We start from the raw sequence: 23,028 nt of genomic DNA, 5'->3' as shown, positions 1-23,028 counted from the left end.
AAAGCAGTCATGCAGCTGCACACATCGCTGACAGCCCACTGTGAAGTTAGGATCATGGGTCATAAGGGTGTCCCCCCCAGGCCACACCCCCCTGGGTGCCCTCTGGCCCCAGCCAACCCATCAGCTGTATGGGCATGCTGCAACGCAACCAGTGTCATCTTGCTGGCTGGAATGAGTGTGGGTGGGATTGTAATGTGTATATGCAGCCTCCCGAGTGTCAATGAAGGACCGAGCAAATCCAGTACCGTTTTTCATTAGAATCGATTGTGTTCCACTTGGCGTTGGTGCTAACCCCTTCAGTAGTCGCTGAATCGGTCCAGGTTTGGCACCAGTTTTGCTGTCGTGAAAGTCCACGAATCCTGCCCCAGTGTCAACACTTAGTCTCAGGAACGGAGAATCCAGCCCCATACATTTAGTTCCCTCGTCCAAATCATTAATATATAATGTGAACATTTTGGGTTCTGGCACAAATCCCTGTGGTACCCCACTAGTCACTGCCTGCCAATCAGAAAAAGATCCATTTATTTCAACTTTCTGCTTCCTGTCTGCTAGCCAGATTTCTGTCCATCTCAAGACACTACTCGTAATCCCATGTGCTTTAACTTTACATATTAATCTGCTGTGTGAGACCTTGTCGAAAGCCTTTTGAAAGTCTAAATAAACCACATCCACCGGTTTTCCCTGGTCAACTCTACTAGTTACATCTTCAAAGAATTCGAGTAGATTTTTCAAGCATGATTTTCCCTTTGTAAATCCATGCTGCATATCTGATTACAGCACTGCTTTCCAAATGCTGTGCTATGAAATCCTTGATCGTGGATTCCAGCAACTTCCCTACTACTGACATTAGGTTCACTGGTCTATAATTCCCTCTTTTCTTTCTACCTAACATTTTGAATAGCAGGGTTATATTAGCTACCCTCCAATCTGTAGGAACCATTCCAAAGCCCAAAGAAGTTTGGAAAATGACCACCAATGGATCTACCATTTCTAGGGCCACTTCCTTAAATACTCTGGGATGAAGATTATCAGGCCCTGGAGATTTGTCCACCTTGAATCCCATTAATTTCCCCAAAACCATTTCTTTATTAATACTAATTTCCTTCAGCTCCTCACTAAGACTTGTATTTCTCAGAACTTCCGGTACATTATTCATGTCTTCCTTTGTGAAGACAGAAGGTGAGGGACAGCCATTTAATACACTGGACAAACCAGACAATATGCCCCAAAGAAACTGGAAATAGGCCTAAAATGTCAAGCTAAATACAGCCATTAACAGTCAAGCAAACACAAAAATACATTCAACACATCAAGGAAAATGGGTAGGATGACTGAAATCTATAAAAGCGAAGTAAGAATTTTTTTTTAATGAGCCTGTAAAGATATTGGATCGGCAAATCATAATAAGGTCTCGGGGAAATAGTCACATCCATTTGCTGGAAGGTATTGAAGAACAAGTGAGCTACCTTAAAGATTAGGGAGCTGAGACAGAAGACGAGGCCAACTGCACTGCAGAGGGTTTCAATTAGTTTTCTTCATGACTGTTTTTGCAGTAGTCAATGGTGGTCACTCTCCCAGCTGAACAATTAAAGTGTTGGACGAACGTATCAGACAGAATGAAGAAAACAGTCATCGGAAATGAAATGACCATTAAGAAACTCCAGTGTTCGAAACTTCACAATGTGCTGCCTCCATACGAAATACATCAGAATACAAAAGACAATACAAACAGAAGCAAGAGACATCCTGTAGTAACTGTGTAGAGTTCATTGGATACATTGCTGAAAACAGGGCTGGAAATAAATGTAACGTTGTATTCTGTAAATTATATTAGGTTTATGTCCATATTGGAAAACACAAGCTTATCAAGAAAGGAAATTTAGCACAACTAGAATCACTGCAGTGCAGAAGGAGGCCATTCGGCCCATCAAGTCTGCACCGAACCTCCTAAAGAGCACCATAACGAGGCCCACATCCCCATCCCATTCCCGTAACCCAGTAACGCCACCTAATCTTCGGGACACAAAGGGGCAATTTGGCATGGCCAAACCACCTAACCTGCACATCTTTGGACTGTCGGAGCAAACCAGAGCAGCTGGAGGAAACCCACGCAGTCACAGGGAGAAAGTGAAAACTCCACACAGTCACCCAAGGTTGAAATTGAATCCGGGTCCCTGATGCTGTGAGGCAGCAGTGCTAACCACTGTGCCACCATGCCGCCCCCACACTGGATCGGGTTTTTATCCTACCTGAAAATGAGCAGGATATAGGCCAACTCATGACTTCCCGCCCTGAGTTTGACTTCCCTCCTCCACCATCGTCCAAACCTCTTTCATTTCACTGGAACCTGAAGCAGCTGAAGCTTTCCCACCCATGTTGAAATGTTAACACGGTGACAAGGCTTGGATTCTTCCCTACTTCCTTCCCTAGTATCCTGAATGCCAAGGGATGCCAGAGGGTGGGTGCCAGTAGACACTGGGTAGCAATGGTAAGTCACCAAAAACAACACATGGAAAGATAGGGTTTAATCGTGACCTGCTCTCCCATTTTATTGGCTAAAAGACACATTTTATTAGTCCTTTGTTTTAGCTGTAATAAATATTGAGCCAGGAAATAATGTGCCCATTTTTGGGCACTAGGTCGTAATTCAGAAGATGTCCGTACCTGATCAGATCAAGTTGGGCAGCAGGAACTTTTGCACCCATCTCAACTGCATGACTTTAATGACTGGCCGAGCATGTTCCACCTTGCTGCCTTCTTCTTAACACTATTGGCTGCCTCTATGCTCAGTAGGGGGGGCCCAGCATTGTTCACAAAACAGGTGGCGCAACCAGCCTGCCCTTCTTAAAGGCAGTCTGTTCCTCTTAAAGAGAAGCTGTACCAAAGAATATTGCTGCAACTTAAATTATAGAAAAGTAAACACCAGGGCAGGGATAAGATTTTAGGATGACAAATGGGGTACTGGAGGTGTAAGTGTTGGTGAGAGACAAGAAGAGAGATGGGATCAGGGGACTCTCAAGGACCAACCCTCAGAAGAGAATGGAACTAAGTGGCCAGGAATGGCAACTGCCAAAGCCTGAACACAAGGAACCTGCAGCAGTGCCACAAGATATCTAAAAGTTTCCACACCACCCTCTGGTTGAAAAATACTCTCTAAAGCTGCCAATTATTTTAAATCTATACCCCGTGATATTGACCTCTCTGCTTGGGAAATATTGCCTTCCTCTCTATTCTATCTAGGTCTGTCCTAAATTTTTAGTCCTTAATTAAGGGCTCCTCTGTGCCAAAGAAAATAATCCCACTCCATCCATTCTTTCCCCATTGAGAAACTTCTCCACTCCTGCCAACATTCTGGTAAATGTCTTCTGTAACATCTCCATTCTGAGTACACCTTTCCTGTAATGTGGTGACCAGAATTGTATTCTGTACTCTAGTTGTAGCTTGACGAGCATAACCTCCTGACTCTTATATTCTATCTCTTAGTAATAAAGGGAAGTACCCCATATGCCTTCTTAAACCTTTTTTACCTGTCTTCTACCGCAGGAATCTGCAGACATGCACTCCATAAAGTTGCAGGCAGGCGACCACTCAGAAATTATGACAGTTTAGAAAAACACTATTTATTTACCTAGACGAAACCACTCCTACTCCCTCAAAACCAGCAGCACGCATTCAATTCCCGTACAGGTGGAGATTATTCATGAAGGCCCGCTTTCTCAACCTTGCCCCTCGTCTGAGGTGTGGTGATCATAAGAACATAAGAACCCGGAGCAGGATTAGGCCATATGGCCCCTCAAGCCTGCTCCGCCATTCAATGAGATCACTGCTGATCTTTTGTGGACTCATCTCCACTTACCCACCTGAACGCCATAACCCTTTATTCCTTTATTATTCAAAAACGATCTATCCTTATCTTAAAAACATTTAATGAAGGAGCCTCAACTGCTTCACTGGGCAAGGAATTCCATAGATTCACAACCTTTTGGGTGAAGAAGTTCCTCCTAAACTCAGTCCTAAATCTACTTCCCCTTATTTTGAGGCTATGCCCCCTAGTTCTGCTTTCACCTGCCAGTGGAAACAACCTGCCCGCATCTATCCTATCTATTCCCTTCATAATTTTATATGTTTCTAGAAGATTGCCCCCTCATCCTTCTAAATTCCAACAAGTACAGTCCCAGACTACTCAACATTTCTTCGTAATCTAACCCCCTCAGCTCTGGGATTAACCTCGTGAATCTCCTCTGCACACCCTCCAGCGCCAGTACGCCTTTTCTCAGGTAAGGAGACCAAAACTGAACACAATACTCCAGGTGTGGCCTCACTAACACCTTATACAGTTGCAGCATAGCCTCCCTAGTCTTAAACTCCATTCCTCTAGCAATGAAGGACAACATTCCATTTGTCTACTTAATCACCTGTTGCACCTGCAAACCAACTTTCTGTGACTCATGCACTAGCACACCCAGGTCACTCTGCACAGCAGCATACTTTAATTCCCGGGTTAAATCATCACCAGTCAGCTCTCCACCTCAATGGGGAAAGCAGCCTATGGTCATCTGGGGCTATGACAACTTTCCTTTTATCTTACTCTCTGAAGGGTCTCCCACGCTTGGCCCACACTCAGGCCGGATTATTTATGTCCCAAAGTCCCTAGGTTAAAGGTTTAGCTCCTCCCCGTCATGTGGGGAGAATATACTCCGATGAGGTTACTGGCACCATGACCTTGGATCGGGTTATAACACACTCCAAGGCAACGCTACACTTCTCCGAATCCTCCTTTGTCTTGTTTGCCCTGCTCAAATGTATGACCTCACATTTCTCTGGATTGAATTCCGTTTTTGCTTTTCTGCCCACTTGATCAATCGATTGGCATCAGGCTGCAGTCTACACCTTTCATCTTCACTATCCACCACAGACTCAAATTTTGTGACATCTGCAAACTTCTTTAATCAAACCACCTACATTTAAGTCTGAATCATAGACATTCACTATAATAAGCAATGATCCTAGTACTCAACCTAGTACAAAAAAGCCTATCAATGCTGCCAACATATACTTATCTCTCATTACCACATACCTCCAGTTATTCAGCTTAACACAGTGAAACACAATATTGACAATTTGCCCTCCTTCCTGCAGGACAACAAGGCACACAATAGAAGAAAGCAGAAAAAAACAGGAGAGGACAAGAATGTCTGCCCTCCTCGAGCCAATGGAGGAGCTCGTTCTCTACATCATGGGACCAATGGCAACGGGACGCATGGCATCCATCATCACTGACAACAGAGAGGATGATGGTATGTTCCTGCATTGTGTTCCTTCTCAATTCGCAGCAGACTGTAGTTAATGATGGTTTCATGGACCTCTTGCTTTAACCCCACTAGTTCTTTCCCCACAATAACCTTTCAATGGGTGAATTTCCAGACCCAAGAAGTGCCACGTGTCCAGCCACAGCACAACTAGGACGAGAAAAGAGAACGACAGCTCAGCACAAGTGGAGAGGTCTCGTTGCCTGATCTGACACTGGCAGCCACCAGTTTAGATATTGGCACTAACCTGGAGGCTACTGGAGTTGGGATCAACTCTTGGTGAGTCACCGGGTATGAGTGGGCTGCAGATAGGCCAGGGGTAAAGGATGATTTGTTTGCAGCAGCCTGGAGAGCAAGGTCACGGAGGAGTTCTGCTGCAGAGAACTCAGATGAGAAACTCAAAGGGGTAGCAACAGGAGAGCATTGACGGGCATGTAGACCGCAATGCTGGGTGGATTGGCAGATAATCACTATCAATGATATTGGATGTGTCTGAGTCTATGTTGGCCTTACCCTGTCCACAGTCTCGGCTCCAACTCCCTGTCATTCTGCAGACCCAGAGACACTGTCACTGTTGCCTCTACTGAACACAGTGTGGAAAGGTCACCTACTCCTGTACCCTCCTTGTGAGGGTGGAGCAATACTCCACAGTAAGTCTTACAACTTAACACAAATGACCTTCAGAAATGACCAGGAATACTGCCATAAGCCTTGCAATAGAAAATCATTGTCAAAAATTGCCTTAGCTCACTTTGGCTGCCTGGCGCGTAAAGGTGCCCCACTGCAGCCTCATGCCTAATCTTTGCAGACTGACATGTGAATTTGTTGCCAAAATTTGGGATCCAATGGTCCCACCAATCAGGTTGGCTGCAACCCTAGTGAGTGATGCAAGGTCTCCATACTGCCCCTTGAGTGGTCTGTTCTTTTCTGCCCCCTTTTAACTTGCTGGGAGCTTCTTCAATAGCTACAGCCGTAAATCCATCCGATTCCCCTCTACAAGAGTAGGAGGTTACCTCCTGGTGGGGACACAGGTATCCCACCAGGAGCCGGTCCTGCTTTTGAATTGTCCCCCAACAGAGGAAAATGTGGTTTGCGACAGCTTTGGTGCAATCCCATAGTACTGCTCAGGACATTCCCCTTCCTCCAATATTTGTTTGTCAGATTTCTACTTTTAGAAAATTCAAAGATGAACAAATTGTTTTGAAACTAAATCGTGCATTCTATTTAAAATAAAAGTCAATGTAATGTGAAATCCTAAGAACTAATATAATTGTCAGCAGTAATGAAACAGTTAAATTGTCAAATTTAAGTATATCCACCTCAATCACAAAAGGTGTTTCATAGAATCCCTGCAGTGCAGAAGGAGGCCACTCAGCCCATCAAATCTGCACCGACCCTCTAAAAGTACACCCTGCCGAGGCCCACTCCCCCACGCACCCTGCCCTATCCCCGTAACCTAATCTGCACATCCCTGGACACTAAGGGGCAATTTTATCATGGCCAATCCACCTAACCTGCACGTCTTTGGACTGTGGGTGGAAACTGGAGGAAACCCACGCAGACACGGGGAGAAAGGGCAAACTCCACACAGACTGTCACCCAAGGCTGGAATTGAACCCATGTCCCTGGCGCTGTGAGGTAGCAGTGCTAGCCAGTGTGCCACTGTGCCGCCCGTGAATACCCTCTAATTTCAGGAATACCATCTAATTTCTTTGAACAGAGGCTATGAAAACACAAAACATTCCTGTTATCTGTCGTGTTAATCACCCTGGGGTAACACGGACTGCAACTGGATGCAGTTGTACTTGAAAGTAGATTCCAAATTTTGATGTTAGTTCAATACGCTTTATTGACCTTGTTAAGCAGTGCACACAGTTCGCTGTGGGTTTGACACTCTACTAATCTAAGCGTGCTTGCTATAACTAACTAGACCAGACTAGCTCTGAGCCACGTGTAGAAGGTGCTAACGGATATATACACCCTGACTGTCACTCCAGTTATCACCAGTGGAAAGAGGCAGAGTGTTGATGCCTTGTGTGTTTTATAGTAAGAGACCACCTTCTAGTGTTCTGCCTAGTGATTGGTTGTATTCTATCCTGTGTATTGATTGGCTGTACTGGGTGTCCGTCACTGCCTGTCTGTTTCTCATTATGTGCATGAGTGCATATCATGACAATATCCACGTTAGCAATGACGAGATTGTCGGCTACATTTACAAAACAGATTTTTGTTCCTCACAATAGGAAGTACTCACAGCCACATCGCACAGGTCCTCTGCATTCTTCCACTCGTATAACACATTTTCTTTCTTCGCCTGGGCATCCTTTAGTCAGCAAGATCTCTCTCGCTCCAATACCTAGGCATAAACAGGCTAAAGTTACTCCTTTGAGATAAAGGTTTTTCCTGCTACAATATCAACTAGTTTTGAACAACGTTGGCATTTCACATTGTTCAGCAGCCCAGGAGATGCTCTTCATGACCCGTGGCCTCTCCTCGTTTGCTGAGCTCGTTTGCTGAGCAAAATTGTACCCCATGGGATTAATGGAACAGTGGAGGCATTGATGTGAAATTGGCTAAGAGGCAGAAAGCAGAAAGTATAGAATCATAGAATTTACAGTGCAGCAGGAGGCCATTTGGCCCATTGGGTCTGCACTGGCCCTTGGAAAGAGCACCCTACCTAAGCCCACATCTCCACCCCATCCCTGTAACCCAGTAACCCCACCCAACCTTTTTGGACACTAAGGGACAGTTTAGCATGGCCAATCCACCTAACCTGCACATCTGTGGACTGTGGGAGGAAACTGGAGCACCCGGAGGAAACCCATGCAGACACGGGGAAAACGTGCAGACTCCACACAGACAGTGACCCAAACTGGGAATCGAACCTGGGACGTTGGAGCTGTGAAGGAGCTCTTGGGGGGTGGGGGGGGGGGGGGTCTTCCTATCTAGGGGGTCTCAGGGAGTGTTCTGGTAGGGGAGGGGTCGTGAGATTGTGCATTGTGGGGGGGGTGAACTTTGGGGGCAACTTCCTTAAGGGGTTACCCAGTTGGCCCACTGCGGGGTCCAACACATCATGGCCATGCTGATAAATGCCAGGAGTGATCTATGCCCATGTGATTCCCGGCCCAGAGGACTGGAGAATCCCGAGGGCCCGGAGACTCTGGTGCCGGCCAGCTAAGTGGATGCAGATGGGTTTTTAGGATCCATTATCATCCTCCCATTGGTGCGCAGGCACTAACCCCAATCCCACCGCCAGCAGGAGGGGGGGTGGAAAGCACGGCGGTCGGTTCAGTGCCAGGCACGAAAATCAATTTCAGCCAGACGCCTAATCCTCCACCCGTTCAGGCGACGTGGGCAAAGAATCCAGCCCATGATCCCTGCATCCAGTCTTCTCAGCCCAGTCAGAATTTTATACTTTTCAGTTAGATCCTTTCTCCTTCTTCTAAATTCCAGTGAATACAGTCAGAGTCGACCCAATCTCTCCTCATGCGACAATCCTGCCATCCCAGGAATCAGTCTGGTGAACCGCCGCTGCTCTTCTCTATGGCAAGTATATCCTGCCTTAGGTAAGGAGACTAAAACTGTACACAATACTCCAGGCATGGTCTCACCAAGTTCCTGGACAGCTGCAGTAAGACATCCCTGCTCCTGTACTCAAATCCTCTTGCAATGAAGGCCAACATGCCATTTGCCTTCCTAACTGCTTGCTGTACCTCCATCCTTTCAATGTCTGGTGTACAGTACTAGGACACTTTAATAAGGACAGGGAGTCCACAAGAAGTAAAATAAATTTACAATACGGTTTATACACTTGCCGTTAGATCCCTACCGGGTTTCTTTCTGGTTGGTGCCTTACTGGCCGACGTTTTGTACAATGCTAAATTGAGGTGCCCCGCCCCTCAGCTCACACTCCCCGGGAACACAGGGAAGATAATCATTTCCACTCCAAAAGACCCATGCGGGATATTACAGGCACCCAGGTCCCTTTGTACACCAACATTTCCCAATCTATCACCATTGAAATAATACTCTGCCATTCTGTTTCTCCTTCTGAAGTGGATAACTTCACACTTAGCCACATTATACGGCATCTGCCATGTATTTGCCCGCCCACTCAACTTGTCTAAATCGCCTTAACCCCTCATAACATCCACCTCATCACTCATGTTCCCATCTAGTTTTGTATCATCAGCAAACTTGGACATATTGGGTGGGATTCTCCGCAATTGGCACGATGGCCCGCTGGCGTCAAAAGTGGCGCGAACCACTCTGGTGTCGGGCCAAACGGAACGTCAGAAAACCTCCAACCCGCAAGGGGCTAGCAGCGGCGTGACGCCATTCGTGATGGCGTCACACGCGCGCGCCATAATTGACGCGGCGCAGCGTCGCAGCACAAAAGACGCCCCCGCCGGAAACCCAGCAGAACGGCCGCCAGCCGTGCAGCGCCGAGGTTCCAGGAGAGCTACATCGAGGCAACATCCTGGACGCAGTGGAGCAGAGGAGGGAGGCCCTATACCCTGGACTGGCCGCAGGGTCGCACCTCACCCCAGCCGGTGTATGTGGAGGGAGGTGGCAGAGGACGTCAGCGCCGTGGCCGTAACAGCCAGGACAGGAATCCAGTGTCACAAGAAGGCCAATGACCTAGTCAGGGCAGCCAGGGTGAGTACCCCCCCCCCCCCCCCACCCCGCGATGGGTGGGACAGCTCTAGCTGAAACCAACATGGCTGCACCCACCCATGCAGGCTGCATTGGCAGGATGGGGTGTTAACTCTGCCAACATACACACAACCGCTGGTCCGCATGTATATGTCTGCTTAACACTGTTGCCCATTATCCCCGCCACCCCCCATAGGAGAAGCACGCTCATAACAACCGGGAGCGTGAGAGGGTGGACGGGGTCCTCCTGAAGTGCGCCCCCTCACCGTTCATGAAAAGAGGACCTTGGACCTTGCAGGAGGACCCGAGGGCCGGGACGTTGGGGATGCAGAGGTCGGGGGCGCACCACCAAGTGAGACCCCCCACTGCCTGCCCCCTATCCCCCTTCCCCCATTAACCCTTCCCCATTCCCCAACCCCCCCTTCCCCATCCTCCCATCCCCCTATCCCCCTTCCCCATCCCCCCATCCCCCTTCCCATCCCCCATTCCCTTCCCCATCCCCAATCCCCCTTCCCCATCCGCCTTCCCCTTCCCCCACCTCCATCCCCCCCTCCCTGTTCCCCTTCCCCCCTCAGTCCTCCCTTCCCCATCCCCCTGTGGTGATCACAAGTTAACCAGATGCAACACAACTGAGCGACCACTAGAGGGAGCACGGGAGAGCCATATAAATAGATCAGGACAGGAAGTGAGGACACACTCTTCACAGCAGGGGGGCTGGTAAGCAGGACACACAGCAAGCAAAGCTGGTAGTTAGCACTGGAAGGTAGTTCTAGGTCGAGCTCTGGAAACTGAACGAACCCACAATAAAGCATCTTCTCCACACTTGAGACTGCGAGCTTTATTAAGACACGAGGAACAACACATGGTACCAGCAGTGATTTCAGGACGCTTACGACAGGACAACTCAGCTGCAGATACAGAAAGCACAAAATGGCATGGAAATCTCCTACTGGACATTTGACTGGGGAAGACATCGCTAATTCGAGGATGTGGCATGGATACCCACCTCAGCTGGACACGACTGGTAATGTAAGAAATGTCTGGAAAAGGTTTTAAACAAATGTTCGATTTTTATCTCATAGCTAATGATGTAGCAGAAGCCTCAGACAAAATTAAAATAGCAATTCTCATCGAAGGGCCTGTCAATAGGAAAGTGTATAATGGATTTAAACACTCAAAAGGTCAAGACAGGAACAGCTTACAAACGTTACTAAACAAATTTGAAGAGTACTGTGAGAAATTTGAACAGCAAGGCATGCTCACAGTCCAACCTGCACAGAGACTGAGTGAAGCAAGACTTAAAAAATCACAAAAAGATCAGGAAATCGCGAATGCACAGTACAGATCAAAAAGAAGAAATAACAGGAATTTTTCACAAAGCCAAAACGCTGAAATCCAGTCCAGATCGGTAAGAAAAGGTAACTTACAACTTTTAGAAAGAAAAAACGCTGAAATCCGCGATAAAATGGCGTCGGAGCACATTTTGCAGTCTCTGGTAAGCAAAGAACTACAAATCGCGTCTGCGCATGCGCCGGAACCGGAAGTTGCGCATGCGCCGGAACCGGAAGTCACGCATGCGCCGGAACCGGAAGTCGCGCATGCGCAGTTTACAAAAGATCGCGGCGCCGATCGTTATGCGCATGCGCAAGCCGCGCATGCGCAGTCAAAAAAAGTCTTCGTCGCGGACCGTCATGCGCATGCGCAAGCCGCGCATGCGCAATGGACACCGAACCGCACAAGGAAAGAAAGCCGATTTGCGCATGTGCAAGTCGTTCCTACGCGTGACGTCATGACGTCTGAGAATCCTGACCACGCCCACTTAAAAGGGAAATGCCCGAAAATTGAAAACAAGACACTTAAAGTGGTAAAACCAAATTTTCTTGCCTCAGAACACAGAAAAACGCCTGAACTTAAACCAACAGTGAAAAACAGCTTGCACAAAACCTTGGAAAAAGCTGCCTTCACCACACACAGTGAAGCGAACAAAAAGAATTCCGAAACAACAAAAGATGATTTGTTTTTCGACGATTACCTCTCAGACCTGACTGGGTCAGTCGGATATGCTTATCACAGCATCAGCGACACGGTCGCAAAGTTCAACACGAATCAACTCGTGGTAGAAGAAGCCAACGAAGATGAAATGGGTTTCAAAGAATACTACTCAGACATGGAGGAGTTATTTGGACATGCTGATCACAGCATCAGCGACACCGTTGCAAAGCTCAACACGACTCTACTCATGGTGGATGAATCCAACACCATGGTGCCATGGCAGCTCGTCGATACATTGGATGACAGCAATACCCAAGACGAAGACGACGCCACACAGAGAGCACAGGAAGACTCCACGGAGCAAGCGATGACAGGCTCCACAGTGCGAGTGATGAAAGACGCCAACAGGGATGCAAGCAAACACTCCCGGGCGGACACCAAGCATGAACAAGACCATGAAGGTAAACCCGCTGTACCTGAGCAACCGCAAGCAGACTATGAAAGTCTACCAAGCTCACAGGAACAAGAAGCAAGAGCAGACTATGAAAGTCCAACACGCTCACAGGAACAAGAAGAAAGAGCGGACTATGAAAGTCCAACACGCTCACAGGAACAAGAAGAAGAAAATGCACCTCTGCCCACTGCATGCGAAGACAGTGACAAGGTGATCACACTCAACGTACAGGATCACAGTGAGACTGACAGTTCTCAGCTTGTCTGTACCGAAGCACAGAGCGAAAACAGTGACAAGGTTCTCGCACTCGACGTACAGGATCACAGTGAGACTGACAGTTCTCAGCTTGTCTGTACAGAAGCACAGAGTCGGGCCACCCAACAGTCCAGAGAGACGATGCCGAAAGAAAACATGCAGATTTTGACTCCAGAAGAGGAGCACCTGGAGCCCAGAGAGACAACGCCAAAAGAAAACATGCAGATTTTGACTCCAGAAGAGGAGCACCTGGAGTCCACAGAGACAATGCCGAAAGAAACCATGCAGATTCTGACTCCAGAAGAGGAGCACCTGGAGTCCAGAGACATCAAACAAAAAGAAACCATGCAGATTTTGACCCCAGAAGAGGAGCACCTGGAGTCCAGTGAGATAACATCAACAGAAATCATGAAGATTTTAACTCCAGAAGCGGAGCACCAAGAGTCTAGAGAAACCACGTCAACTGAAATCATGCAGATTTGGACTCCAGAAGAGGAGCGCCGAGAGTCCACAGACACCGCGTCAAATGTAATCAAGAAGACTTTGACTCCGGAAGACGAGCACCAAGAAAGCAAAGATGCGGAATCCAATTCTCCACAACTGATTGATGTCACCTGCACCGATGCAACATCAGATCATTCGCACCACTCGCGAGACGGAATGCTCAATGACTCAAATTATCCACTCGGGACACTCATAGAGTATAACAAGAAAAACAAAAGTCAAAAGAAACACAGCAAGAACAAAAACAACATGAAGCGCGACAAGACCAACAACAATAGCAAGAAGCACAGCAGAAACGAGAACGACAACAGCAAGAAGAAAAGCAACATGAAGCGCGACAAGACAAACAACAATAGCAAGAAGCACAGCAGAAACGAGAACGACAACAGCAAGAATAAAAGCAACATGAAGCGCAACAAGACAAACAACAACGTCAGGCACAAAGATAGCGACAACGACAGAGGCAGAAACAACAAGAAGGGCAACAAACACAACAAAGTCAGGAGCAAAGATAGCGACAACAACAAAGACGGAAACGACAAAAACAGCGACAAGTACGGCAACGGAAACAACAAAAACAGGAACGACAGAAACAACAGCAATGAAACAACGACTTGTACACAATGGCACTACTTGGCACATGATGGACGATGCCACAGAACACTGCAAAACGATAACAAGACTACAAACATGTCATGGGATGACAACGAATCGCACAAACTCACGTCTGCTCCAGAACAAGCAAGCACACCAGCATCCAAGGCGGATGAGACAATAAATCAACACCACAAGCACAAAAAAAAAGTCCATGCCAGTCAACATCAGTGATGTGACCATGCAAACACCTCGGGATGACGCATTGGGTACTTAAGATAACAAGGAACACCAACAACATTCACAGCGGACTTGCAATATCAATATCACCACGTCATCAACAACAAAAAGAAAAAAAAAAAGCTCTGAACAAATTCATCAAGTTTGGACTCATAAATGTGTTTATTAAGTTGGACATATAAATACATTGGCTTTGTTAACCAAGGCAATAGCATCATCACTTGTATAGATACGCATATCATAAGTTACTGTTTTGTATAATTTTCCTTAATGATGTACAGAAACTATGTAATGAGAAAGAGGGGGATGTGGTGATCGTAGATTGACCAGATACAAAAACAACAGAGCAAACACGAGCGGGAGAGCTATAAATACACTGGGACAGGATGTACAATTTTCTTTAACGATGTTCAGAAAATATGTTAAGAGAAAAAGGGGGATGTGGTGATCACAAGTTAACCAGATGCAACACAACTGAGCGACCACTAGAGGGAGCACGGGAGAGCCATATAAATAGATCAAGACAGGAAGTGAGGACACACTCTTCACAGCAGGGGGGCTGGTAAGCAGGACACACAGCAAGCAAAGCTGGTAGTTAGCACTGGAAGGTAGTTCTAGGTCGAGCTCTGGAAACTGAACGAACCCACAATAAAGCATCTTCTCCACACTTGAGACTGCGAGCTTTATTAAGACACGAGGAACAACACACCCCCCTCCCCCTCCCCCCATTCCCCTTCCCCATCTCCCTTCCCCCACCCCCATCTGCATGCCTAACCATGCATGCTGTATTATGTACTGCAGGACCAAACGTCAACCCACCCGTCCCTGCGGATGCCGACCCACCCCGGGACATGCCAGGGTGCCCACAAGACAGGGTTAGACCCGGAGCGTCAGGTGTACACCGCCCCCATTTAGTGCCAATGCGGCTGCGCCGGAGGGCCACACCCAGCAATGGGGAAGGGCAGCCACAGCAACAGGCCCCCGTCCCAGTCGACCCGGGACACTGACACACACGACACAAGAACCCAGAAGACCCACATACGGGACACACCCACCCAGGACACTGACACGCAGGACACTGACACAGGACACCCACACACATGGCACACCCACCCAGGACACCCACATAAAGGGGACGGATGAACAGGGAACACCACTCCAAGGGACCCCGGACTTCGGTCCAGATGAGGACCTCGACATTACGCCACTGCTATCTCCGACATCCTCCACCATCGCAGAGACACTTACCTCAGTTGGGCACTTTAGCGATGAGGCCTCTGGGACACTAACTGGTGCGCACCACACAGTCGTCCCGGTATAGCAGGTGGAGGTAGGAGCAGCCGAGGGGCAGGACGGTCGGGGGGCAGCCCGGCGCAAGCAACTATCTGCCGCCCAGACGGGTCCCAGGTTCCTGGAGTTACCACACTCACCTATAGACCCGATGCAGTCTCGGACCCAGGGACGATCGAAGGGGGTGACGGCCGGCTTGCAGCAGCTGCAGACGCAGGTGGAGGAGTCCACCTGCGTCCAGGAGCAGGGAGTGGTGCCGGTCATGCATGCCACCCAGGCCGACACCGCACGGGTGACGTCCGCGGTGGAGGCAATGGGGTCGAAGGTGTCAGACATGGGGAGCAGTATGCAAGGCCTGGGGTTTTCCGTGCAGGTGGCGTCCGTGGCCCAGGACATGGCTGCCTTCTCACAGGAAGCCATGAGCCAGAGCCAGCAGCAGATCGCGGAGGCGCTCAACGCCGTTGCCCAGTCTCAGCAGGCAATGGCCCAGTCTCAGCAGGCCATGGCCTAGTCCCAGCAGGCCACGGCCCAGTCTCAGCAGGCCATCGCTGAGGGCATCGGCGCCAGGTGCTGGTCAGCGTTGCCCAGACACAGACAGGGATGACCAACTCCCTTGTTGATACCAGGGTGGGCCTCCAGGACTGGCAGCGCCAGGTGCCGGGGGTGAGTCGGATGCTGGATCCGTTCGCACCCGACCCATGGAGAGGCCTGGGGGCCATCGGGCACCCTGAGGGAGGAGGAGGTGCTGTGGCCCGTTCCAGGTTCCCCTGCAGGGGAGGTCCTCGGACTCCCCCCCCCCCCCCCCCCTTCCGTCCCGGGTGCATCTGGTGGGCAACAGGCTTGACAGGCTGGCAGCTCGCCATCCCAGTCGCCTGAGCCGAGGCCGGGCCTCCCCAGGAAACGGCCGCCAAAGGGATCCCTAGTCACAGGGCAGGAATCACAGGAGTCCACCTCCAGTTCTGCTGCACTGTCTGGGGAACCACCTAGATCAGGGGTGGGCAAACTACGGCCCGCGGGCCGCATGCGGCCCGCCAAAGGTATTTCTGCGGCCCACCAAGTCATTAAAAAAAAAAAAAAAAAATTTTTTTTAAAAAAAAATTTTTTTTTTTTTTTTTAAATTTTTTTTTAAGGTTAATGCGGGGGGGCTGTTGGGTTACTTACTGGTATAGGGTGGATACGTTGACTTGAGTAGGGTGATCATTGCTCGGCACAACGTCGAGGGCCGAAGGGCCTGTTCTGTGCTGTTCTATGTTCTATATGAGGCGCCCAGAATCATAACCGGGTGAAGTAATTATTTTACTTAATATACTATGCGGCCCTTTGTGAATTGTGAATTTCTGAATGTGGCCCTTGCACGGAAAAGTTTGCCCACCCCTGACCTAGATGTAGTCATAGGACCCGTAAGGCCAAAAAAATTAGACACTGAGTAAGTTGGCATGGGTGCAGGGCACAGATTAGTTATAAGGGCTCGGGCATGTGTATGAACTGTTTGTCATTAAAATCACTTTCACGTCTACAGAAGCTGCCTCTGTGCTCTGTTCGATGCGTGCGGGGGTGGGGTGAGAGGTGAGCGCCAGTGTGTGTGTGAGGGGTGATCGGATGTCGGCCTCAGGTGAGTGTGCCCCCTCCCCGGGTCGTCCTCGCCATCCCCCTGGGCAGGCAACGGGACCGTGCGCTGCAGTCTCACGGCCGCATACAGGGACTGTGGCCATGAGTCAGGCATTATCTAACGATGTAGAGCCCAGGGCTCACCGCAGAGCGGGCTGTCATCATCCTCCATGACATGCAATAGACCCGCTTCCACTGGCGACCGTGTGAGCTCTGCCCAGTGCGCCGCAGGTGGATGTGCAATGGAGGGGTGGTGTGCATGCGGGTTATGTGAGGGTGGGTGGGTGGAGGGTGGTTGGTGGTGGGCGGGGGAGGGTGGGTGGTTAGTGGGTTGGGTGAGGGTGGGGTGAGGTGAGGGTGGTTGGCTGGTGCCATACTGTGCTGTCTGTGCCCATACCCGGCAATTCCCACACTACCCTAGTCTGTGAACCGGGCAGCTATCAACCCGTCCCGTGCCCATTGGCCCAGCGGTAACGGTGGGCAGCCTCCCGTCCATGCTCAGCCCATCTGTCCTGTTCACTGCCCCCATCCTCCTCATCTGGGGAGGCTTGCCCTTCGTCGTGTTGCTCCTCCCCCTCCCTCTCCTCTGCCTCCAGCACATCGCCCCTCTGCTGGGCTATGTTGTGCAGGACACAGCAGACCACAACGATGTGGCCGACCCTATCCGAAGGGTACTGGAGGGCCCCTCCAGAGTGGTCCAGGCACCTGAAACGCATCTTTAGCAGCCCAAAGTACCTCTCTATCACACCTCTGGTCGCTGCGTGGGCATCGTTGTAGCGGTTCTCCGCATCAGTCTGTGGCCTCTGTAGAGGCTTCATCAGTCACGACCGCAACGGGTAGCCTGTGTCGCCCAGCAACCAGCCCCTCAGCCGGGGGTGGAATCCCTCGAACATTGCGGGGATGAACAAATGCGCCAATATGAACGAGTCATGCACACAGCCCAGGTACTGGCCGCAGACGTGCAGGATCCTCATGCGGTGGTCGCAGGCCACCTGAATGTTCATGGAGTAGGCCCCCTTCCTATTTGTGAACGCAGCCCTGTTATCAGCTGGTACGGCGACATGCGTCTTATCGATCGCCCCCTGGACCATGGGCATCCTGGCCATAGCAGCGAAGCCCGCTGCTCGGGCATCCTGGTGGGTGTGGTTCACAGGGAACTGAATATAGCGGACCGCGATGTCGTACAGGGCGTCAGTCACTGCACAGATGCACCTGTGCACCGATGCCTGCGAGATGCCGGACAGGTCCCCACTTGGCGCCTGGAATGACCCTGTGGCATAAAGGTTGAGGGCCACCGTAACCTTGACGGCCGGGGGGAGAGGGTATCCTCCACCAGTGCCATGCAGTACCATGTGTACCATCAGGTGGCAGATATGGGCGAAGGTTTCCCGGCTCATCCTGAGTCTCCTCCTGCATGCCCGGTCCGTGAGGTCCTGGTACGACGAGCGGCGCCGGTACACACGGGCCCTCATCTGGCGTCTCCGTCGCCGTGGCACCACCACCACCTCCTCCTCCTCGTCCTGTCGGGCGGGCGGGCCTCTCTGCGTCACGCTCCTCTGTGGCAGGCTCTGCCACCTCCCTGGCACGCTCCTGTTCCAGGTCCTCCAGCGCAACATGTAGAAGGGCGGCTCCCGCCAAGGCGGCCAACATCGCTGAGTGATGCCCAAACATAACGGTCCGGGTGGGGAATAGTCGACGTATCATCATTGTACATATCCCCCTCCGCAGCCAGGTGCCATGGGCTGCATGGTTGCCACTGTTGCCATCTGGAACCTGGCCAGGCAACCCCCCTCCCTCCCCGGACACTCACCCTCCCTGACACTCACCTCCCAGCCCCCCCTCTCTGGCACTCACCCTCCCCGGCACTCACCCTCCCCAGCCCCCCACCCTGGCACTCACTCTCCCCAGCCACCCCTCCCCGGCACTCACCCTCCCCAGCCCCCCCTCCCCGGCACTCACCCTTCCCAGCCCCCCCTCCCCGGCACGCACCCTCCCCAGCCCCCCCTCCCCAGCACCCCCCCTCCCTGGCACTCACCCTCCCCAGCCCCCCCTCCACGGCACTCACCCTCCACAGCCTGCTCCTCCCCAGCACTCACCTCAGCACTCACCCTCCCCAACATCCCCCTCCCTGGCACTCACCCTCCCCAGCCTCACCCCTCCCCAGCACTCACCCTCCCCAGCCCCCACCCTCACCGGCACTCACCCCCCACCCCGGCACCGACCATGATCACCGGCACGCACCCTCCACCGGCACCCTCAACCCCCCCCCTCCCCCCCCCCCCCCCCCCCCCCCCCCCACCGCCGTGCCGTCAGTTCTCCGGCAGCTGCCCCACCTGTGGTCTTCGGCCCATCCGGCCCGGAGAATTAGAGCAGCCCCGGGGCCAATAGCGTCACACCGGCCCTCGCTATTCTGTGAGGTGCAAGGCGAGATTCCCGTCGGCGCAAAGGTTTGGCTGCCGGAGATTATCGCAGGCGGCGTGAAGTGATGGGGCGGAATTCACGCCCCCCCCCCCCCCCCCCCCCCGCCCGCAATTCTCCAACCTGGCGGGGGGGCAGAGAATCCCGCCCATTGTATTTGATTTCCTCATCCAAGCCATTAATAAGACCTTAACGTCTTTGGAATGACAATCATTGTCGGAATGCCACTCTATACCCACTTACCTGCGCTAATTTTCTTCAGTGCCTGTCTCACTGAACCTTCCTGACTCAGACCGGATGACATCCTGGCAGCGCAAGCAAGTCCCTGGATCCAGCATTGGGATCTAAAAGAAGTGGAGCAAAGGAGGATGTGCCCACTTCTTACGGCGCAGGTGTCCGAAAAACAGGTGAGTTTAATACTCCCATTGAAAATAACAGGCTGGGGAGAAGGTAGTGCTTAAGGTAAGTGATTAGGATTTAGGCAATTTGGGGGAAGAAGACATTGTGGAGGAGGGCGGGCATGTATGGAACATGGAGGCGGAGAGTTTGGGTGTGGGGAATTCAGTGCCGAGTGGGGTCCAGATCCGTTTAATGGAGACTACTGGAAACAGGGCAGCAAGGAACTTCCAAACTTTTATTATTTACCACTATGTTCTGGGATAGTTAAGCACGAGGTTCCTTCCAGAAGCATCTCTCTCTGAGTTGTAGTGACACATGATCTGACATCACTGATGATGTATGTTAGCTGTTAACATCACAGCTATTAATCCTTTATCCAACAGAAATTATTCCCATTTAGGTTAGCAAGAAGTTTTGGAAAATAAGTTTGTTGATAAGTAGTTTAGTGAGGGTAAGGGAGAAGCTAAGGTTGGAGAGGGCATAAACGAAGGCGTGAAAGAAACTAATGAGAATTGTGGATTTAGACCCAGCATGCAGGGGGGGTGCAGTGCGGAGGCTGGGAGAGGTTTGACTTGATGGGGAAGGGAGAGGGAGAAGGAAGCAAAGGCAGGAGAATAAATGAGAAAAGAGGAGCTGATTGCAGGAGCCTGCCCTTCAGGCCCTTTGAGGAGTAGAAGTGAGCCCCATCTTGGGTCCTGGCCTGGAACACCCTAAAAATTATAGCCGCAGTGTTATTTTGGCCCACTTGTGAAAAGGGGCTAGTGGGACAGCTATGTTGGCATCCTGCTGGCTGTCCCATGAGCAGCTCACCATTCTGCTTCTACTAGCTCTCACTCCCAAAGTAGCATTAGTGCCTGTGACGAGCATGTAAATGAGGTGAACACCCACTAACCCAATACTCTGGTGGTGTGAGGGGCCCTCACTCTGCACAATCATTTCTCCTTGCTTACCTTCTACAATAAAGTTAAGTCTTGTCTTGCTCTTTCATTTCAGGCATAGGCGTTGAGGGCCTTGGGGCATTGAGGGGACCGGAGGCCAGCTTTCGTGAAGGTCAACCCAATCTGACATGAACAAGCACCAGCTCAGAGACTAGACTGTTAGTTCAGAGCTAGATTAGAAGAGCAGCTTTCACAGGATGAATCACCTGGGCAAGATGTGTAGGAACAGAGTAAAGACCAGGGGAACTTAACGCCACAGGAGACAGCTTACTGAACCTAGGATGAGGTGGGTGCAGAAAACACCTCCAAAAACAGTGAGATAGTCTCCAAGCTTTGCTGCTAAAGTCTCAGGTGTTGACCTTGAGGGCCCCAAGTCAGCTGAAGAAAGCTGATAAATGTGCAACAGGAAATGCTGTGTACTGGTCTGCCTGCCAGGAAGCTTGCAGACAACAGCTAGAGCATATAAGAGCCCAGCTACAACCTGTATCGAGGCTTCATACGGAGCATAGAGACCATGCTGTCAACCATGGAATGAAGTGTTAGCACAGCACTGGGGTAAACCATGCCGGTGCCTCAAATTATAGAGTTGTTTGTTTCCGTGGCACTGGTGAGATTTTCCTCCTAAATTACACCGGACGTTGTGATCCAAAATAAGGCAAGGTGGCTATAGTATTGCAGGATTACATTTGAATACAGTGTCCAAAATATTCCTGATTACCATAATCATTGTCAAAAATGAGGGGGAGTAATATTTACCACATGTTACTGAACAGGGTCCAGTCTCCTCAAATTCTTCAGCAGAGAATGTATTTGTGGCATCTGAAATTTAAAAAAAAACACAAAGGCGTCATACAAAAAGCAGATGTAAACCGCATGTCTATCTCACTCTTCATGTTCCTTCACTGTTGATCCTTTGAAGTCATTGCAGCTTCCTGTTATTATTGTTACTTTGTACTGAACACAATGAGTTTTGTTTGCAAGGCTGATACAACACTGATGTTTCAGTTTATAGAATTTAAATTCAGATTGGAGGCCCCAGACCCAAGGTGAGTCAGGAAATACAAAGAATTTCACAAGATCAGCAGATTTCTGACAGGCCACCTGTGTCTGTTAAACTGTGGTTGGGTTATTTTTCTTTTATTAATGGAAGTGGGATTTTTAAAATAATGGCAGCATTGCTATTCTCTGTGTTTTGGGGAGTTAGGACAGGGGTCCTCACCAGCGTACCAGTATTTTAGGGAAGAGCCTCTGGAATGCATCAGTATTTACAGGAGGTCGCACGTGCACAGAAATGTCTGAAGAACGTCGGCTTACTAAGGCATTGTCCTGGGACGATGAGAAATGATAGCGTTTTAAACGTTCCACAAGGAAAAAGTCAACTATACTTTGTTTATTCCTTTGGACCAAAAGCATTCTAATAACGCAGGCTGTCTTGATAAGGGAAAACAGGAAAAAGGAATTAGAATAATTCAATCACAGAATAGTACAACACAGGAGGCCATTCGGCCTATTAAGACTGTGCCAGTTCTTTCAAAGAGCATTCCAGTTAGTCCTACTCCCCCGCCCCCACTTTTTCCTGATATCACTACATTTTTTTTTCTTTCAAGTACTTATCCAATTTGCTTTTCAAGGCGACCATTGAATCTTTATCCAGCACCCTAACAGGCAGCGCATTCTGAATCTTACATTTAAAAAGGTTTTACAGGCGGTGCGTGGCACAGTGGTTAGCACTGGGACTATGGCGCTGAGGACCAGGGTTCAAATCCCGGCCCTGGGTCACTGTCCGTGTGGAGTTTGCACATTCTCCCCGTGTCTGCGTGGGTTTCACCCCACAACCCAAGGATGTGCAGGTTGGGTGGATTGGCCACGCTAAAATTGCCCCTTAATTGAGAAAAAAAAAAATGATAAAATTGAGTATTCTAAATTTCAGAAAACAATAAATAAAAAATAAAAATAAAAAGATCTCATGTCACCTCTCAGCTTTTGGTCAATCACCTTAAATCTGTGCCCTTTGATTATCAACCCTTCAGCCATTGGAAACAATAATTTCTCTTAATTTCTTATTTATAAACCCTTCATAATGTTGAACGGCAATATCAAATCTCACCCCACCTTCTCTGATGTGACCATCAATTCACACGACACGTGGTTGGAAGTGAACAGTGGTTTTAATAGTCTTACAACGGAGCCTGCCTGCGACGAGATGAACTGGCAGGCAGGCTCACGACTGCCAAGCTTTATACTTCTGGTTAGTGGGAGGAGCCATGGGTGGAGCCATGGGCGGAGCCAACGGTGGAGCCCAGTACAAACTCCTCATCTCCCCCTATGGGCCGAGCCATGCAACTGCTCGTATACCAAGCTTACATAGACA

General features: G+C 50.0%; 1 protein-coding gene across 1 annotated transcript in view; it reads right to left on the bottom strand.

The window, feature by feature from the left end:
- LOC119967921 (sperm acrosome membrane-associated protein 1-like) overlaps positions 1-23,028 on the bottom strand; it is a 254,581-nt gene that overhangs the window by 220,449 nt on the left and 11,104 nt on the right. The window contains exons 2-3 of the mRNA XM_038801018.1: positions 21,414-21,476; positions 7,564-7,665 (exon numbers count right to left, since the gene is read on the bottom strand). Coding sequence (XP_038656946.1) covers positions 7,564-7,665; positions 21,414-21,476 — 165 coding nt within the window. The remainder of the gene's footprint in view (positions 1-7,563; positions 7,666-21,413; positions 21,477-23,028) is intronic.

The sequence above is a fragment of the Scyliorhinus canicula genome, chromosome 6 (genome assembly GCF_902713615.1).
Source record: "Scyliorhinus canicula chromosome 6, sScyCan1.1, whole genome shotgun sequence".
Taxonomy (NCBI): Eukaryota; Metazoa; Chordata; class Chondrichthyes; order Carcharhiniformes; family Scyliorhinidae; genus Scyliorhinus; species Scyliorhinus canicula.
Note: the sequence above shows the minus strand (reverse complement) of the source record. Positions and strands in the feature narration are given on the sequence as shown.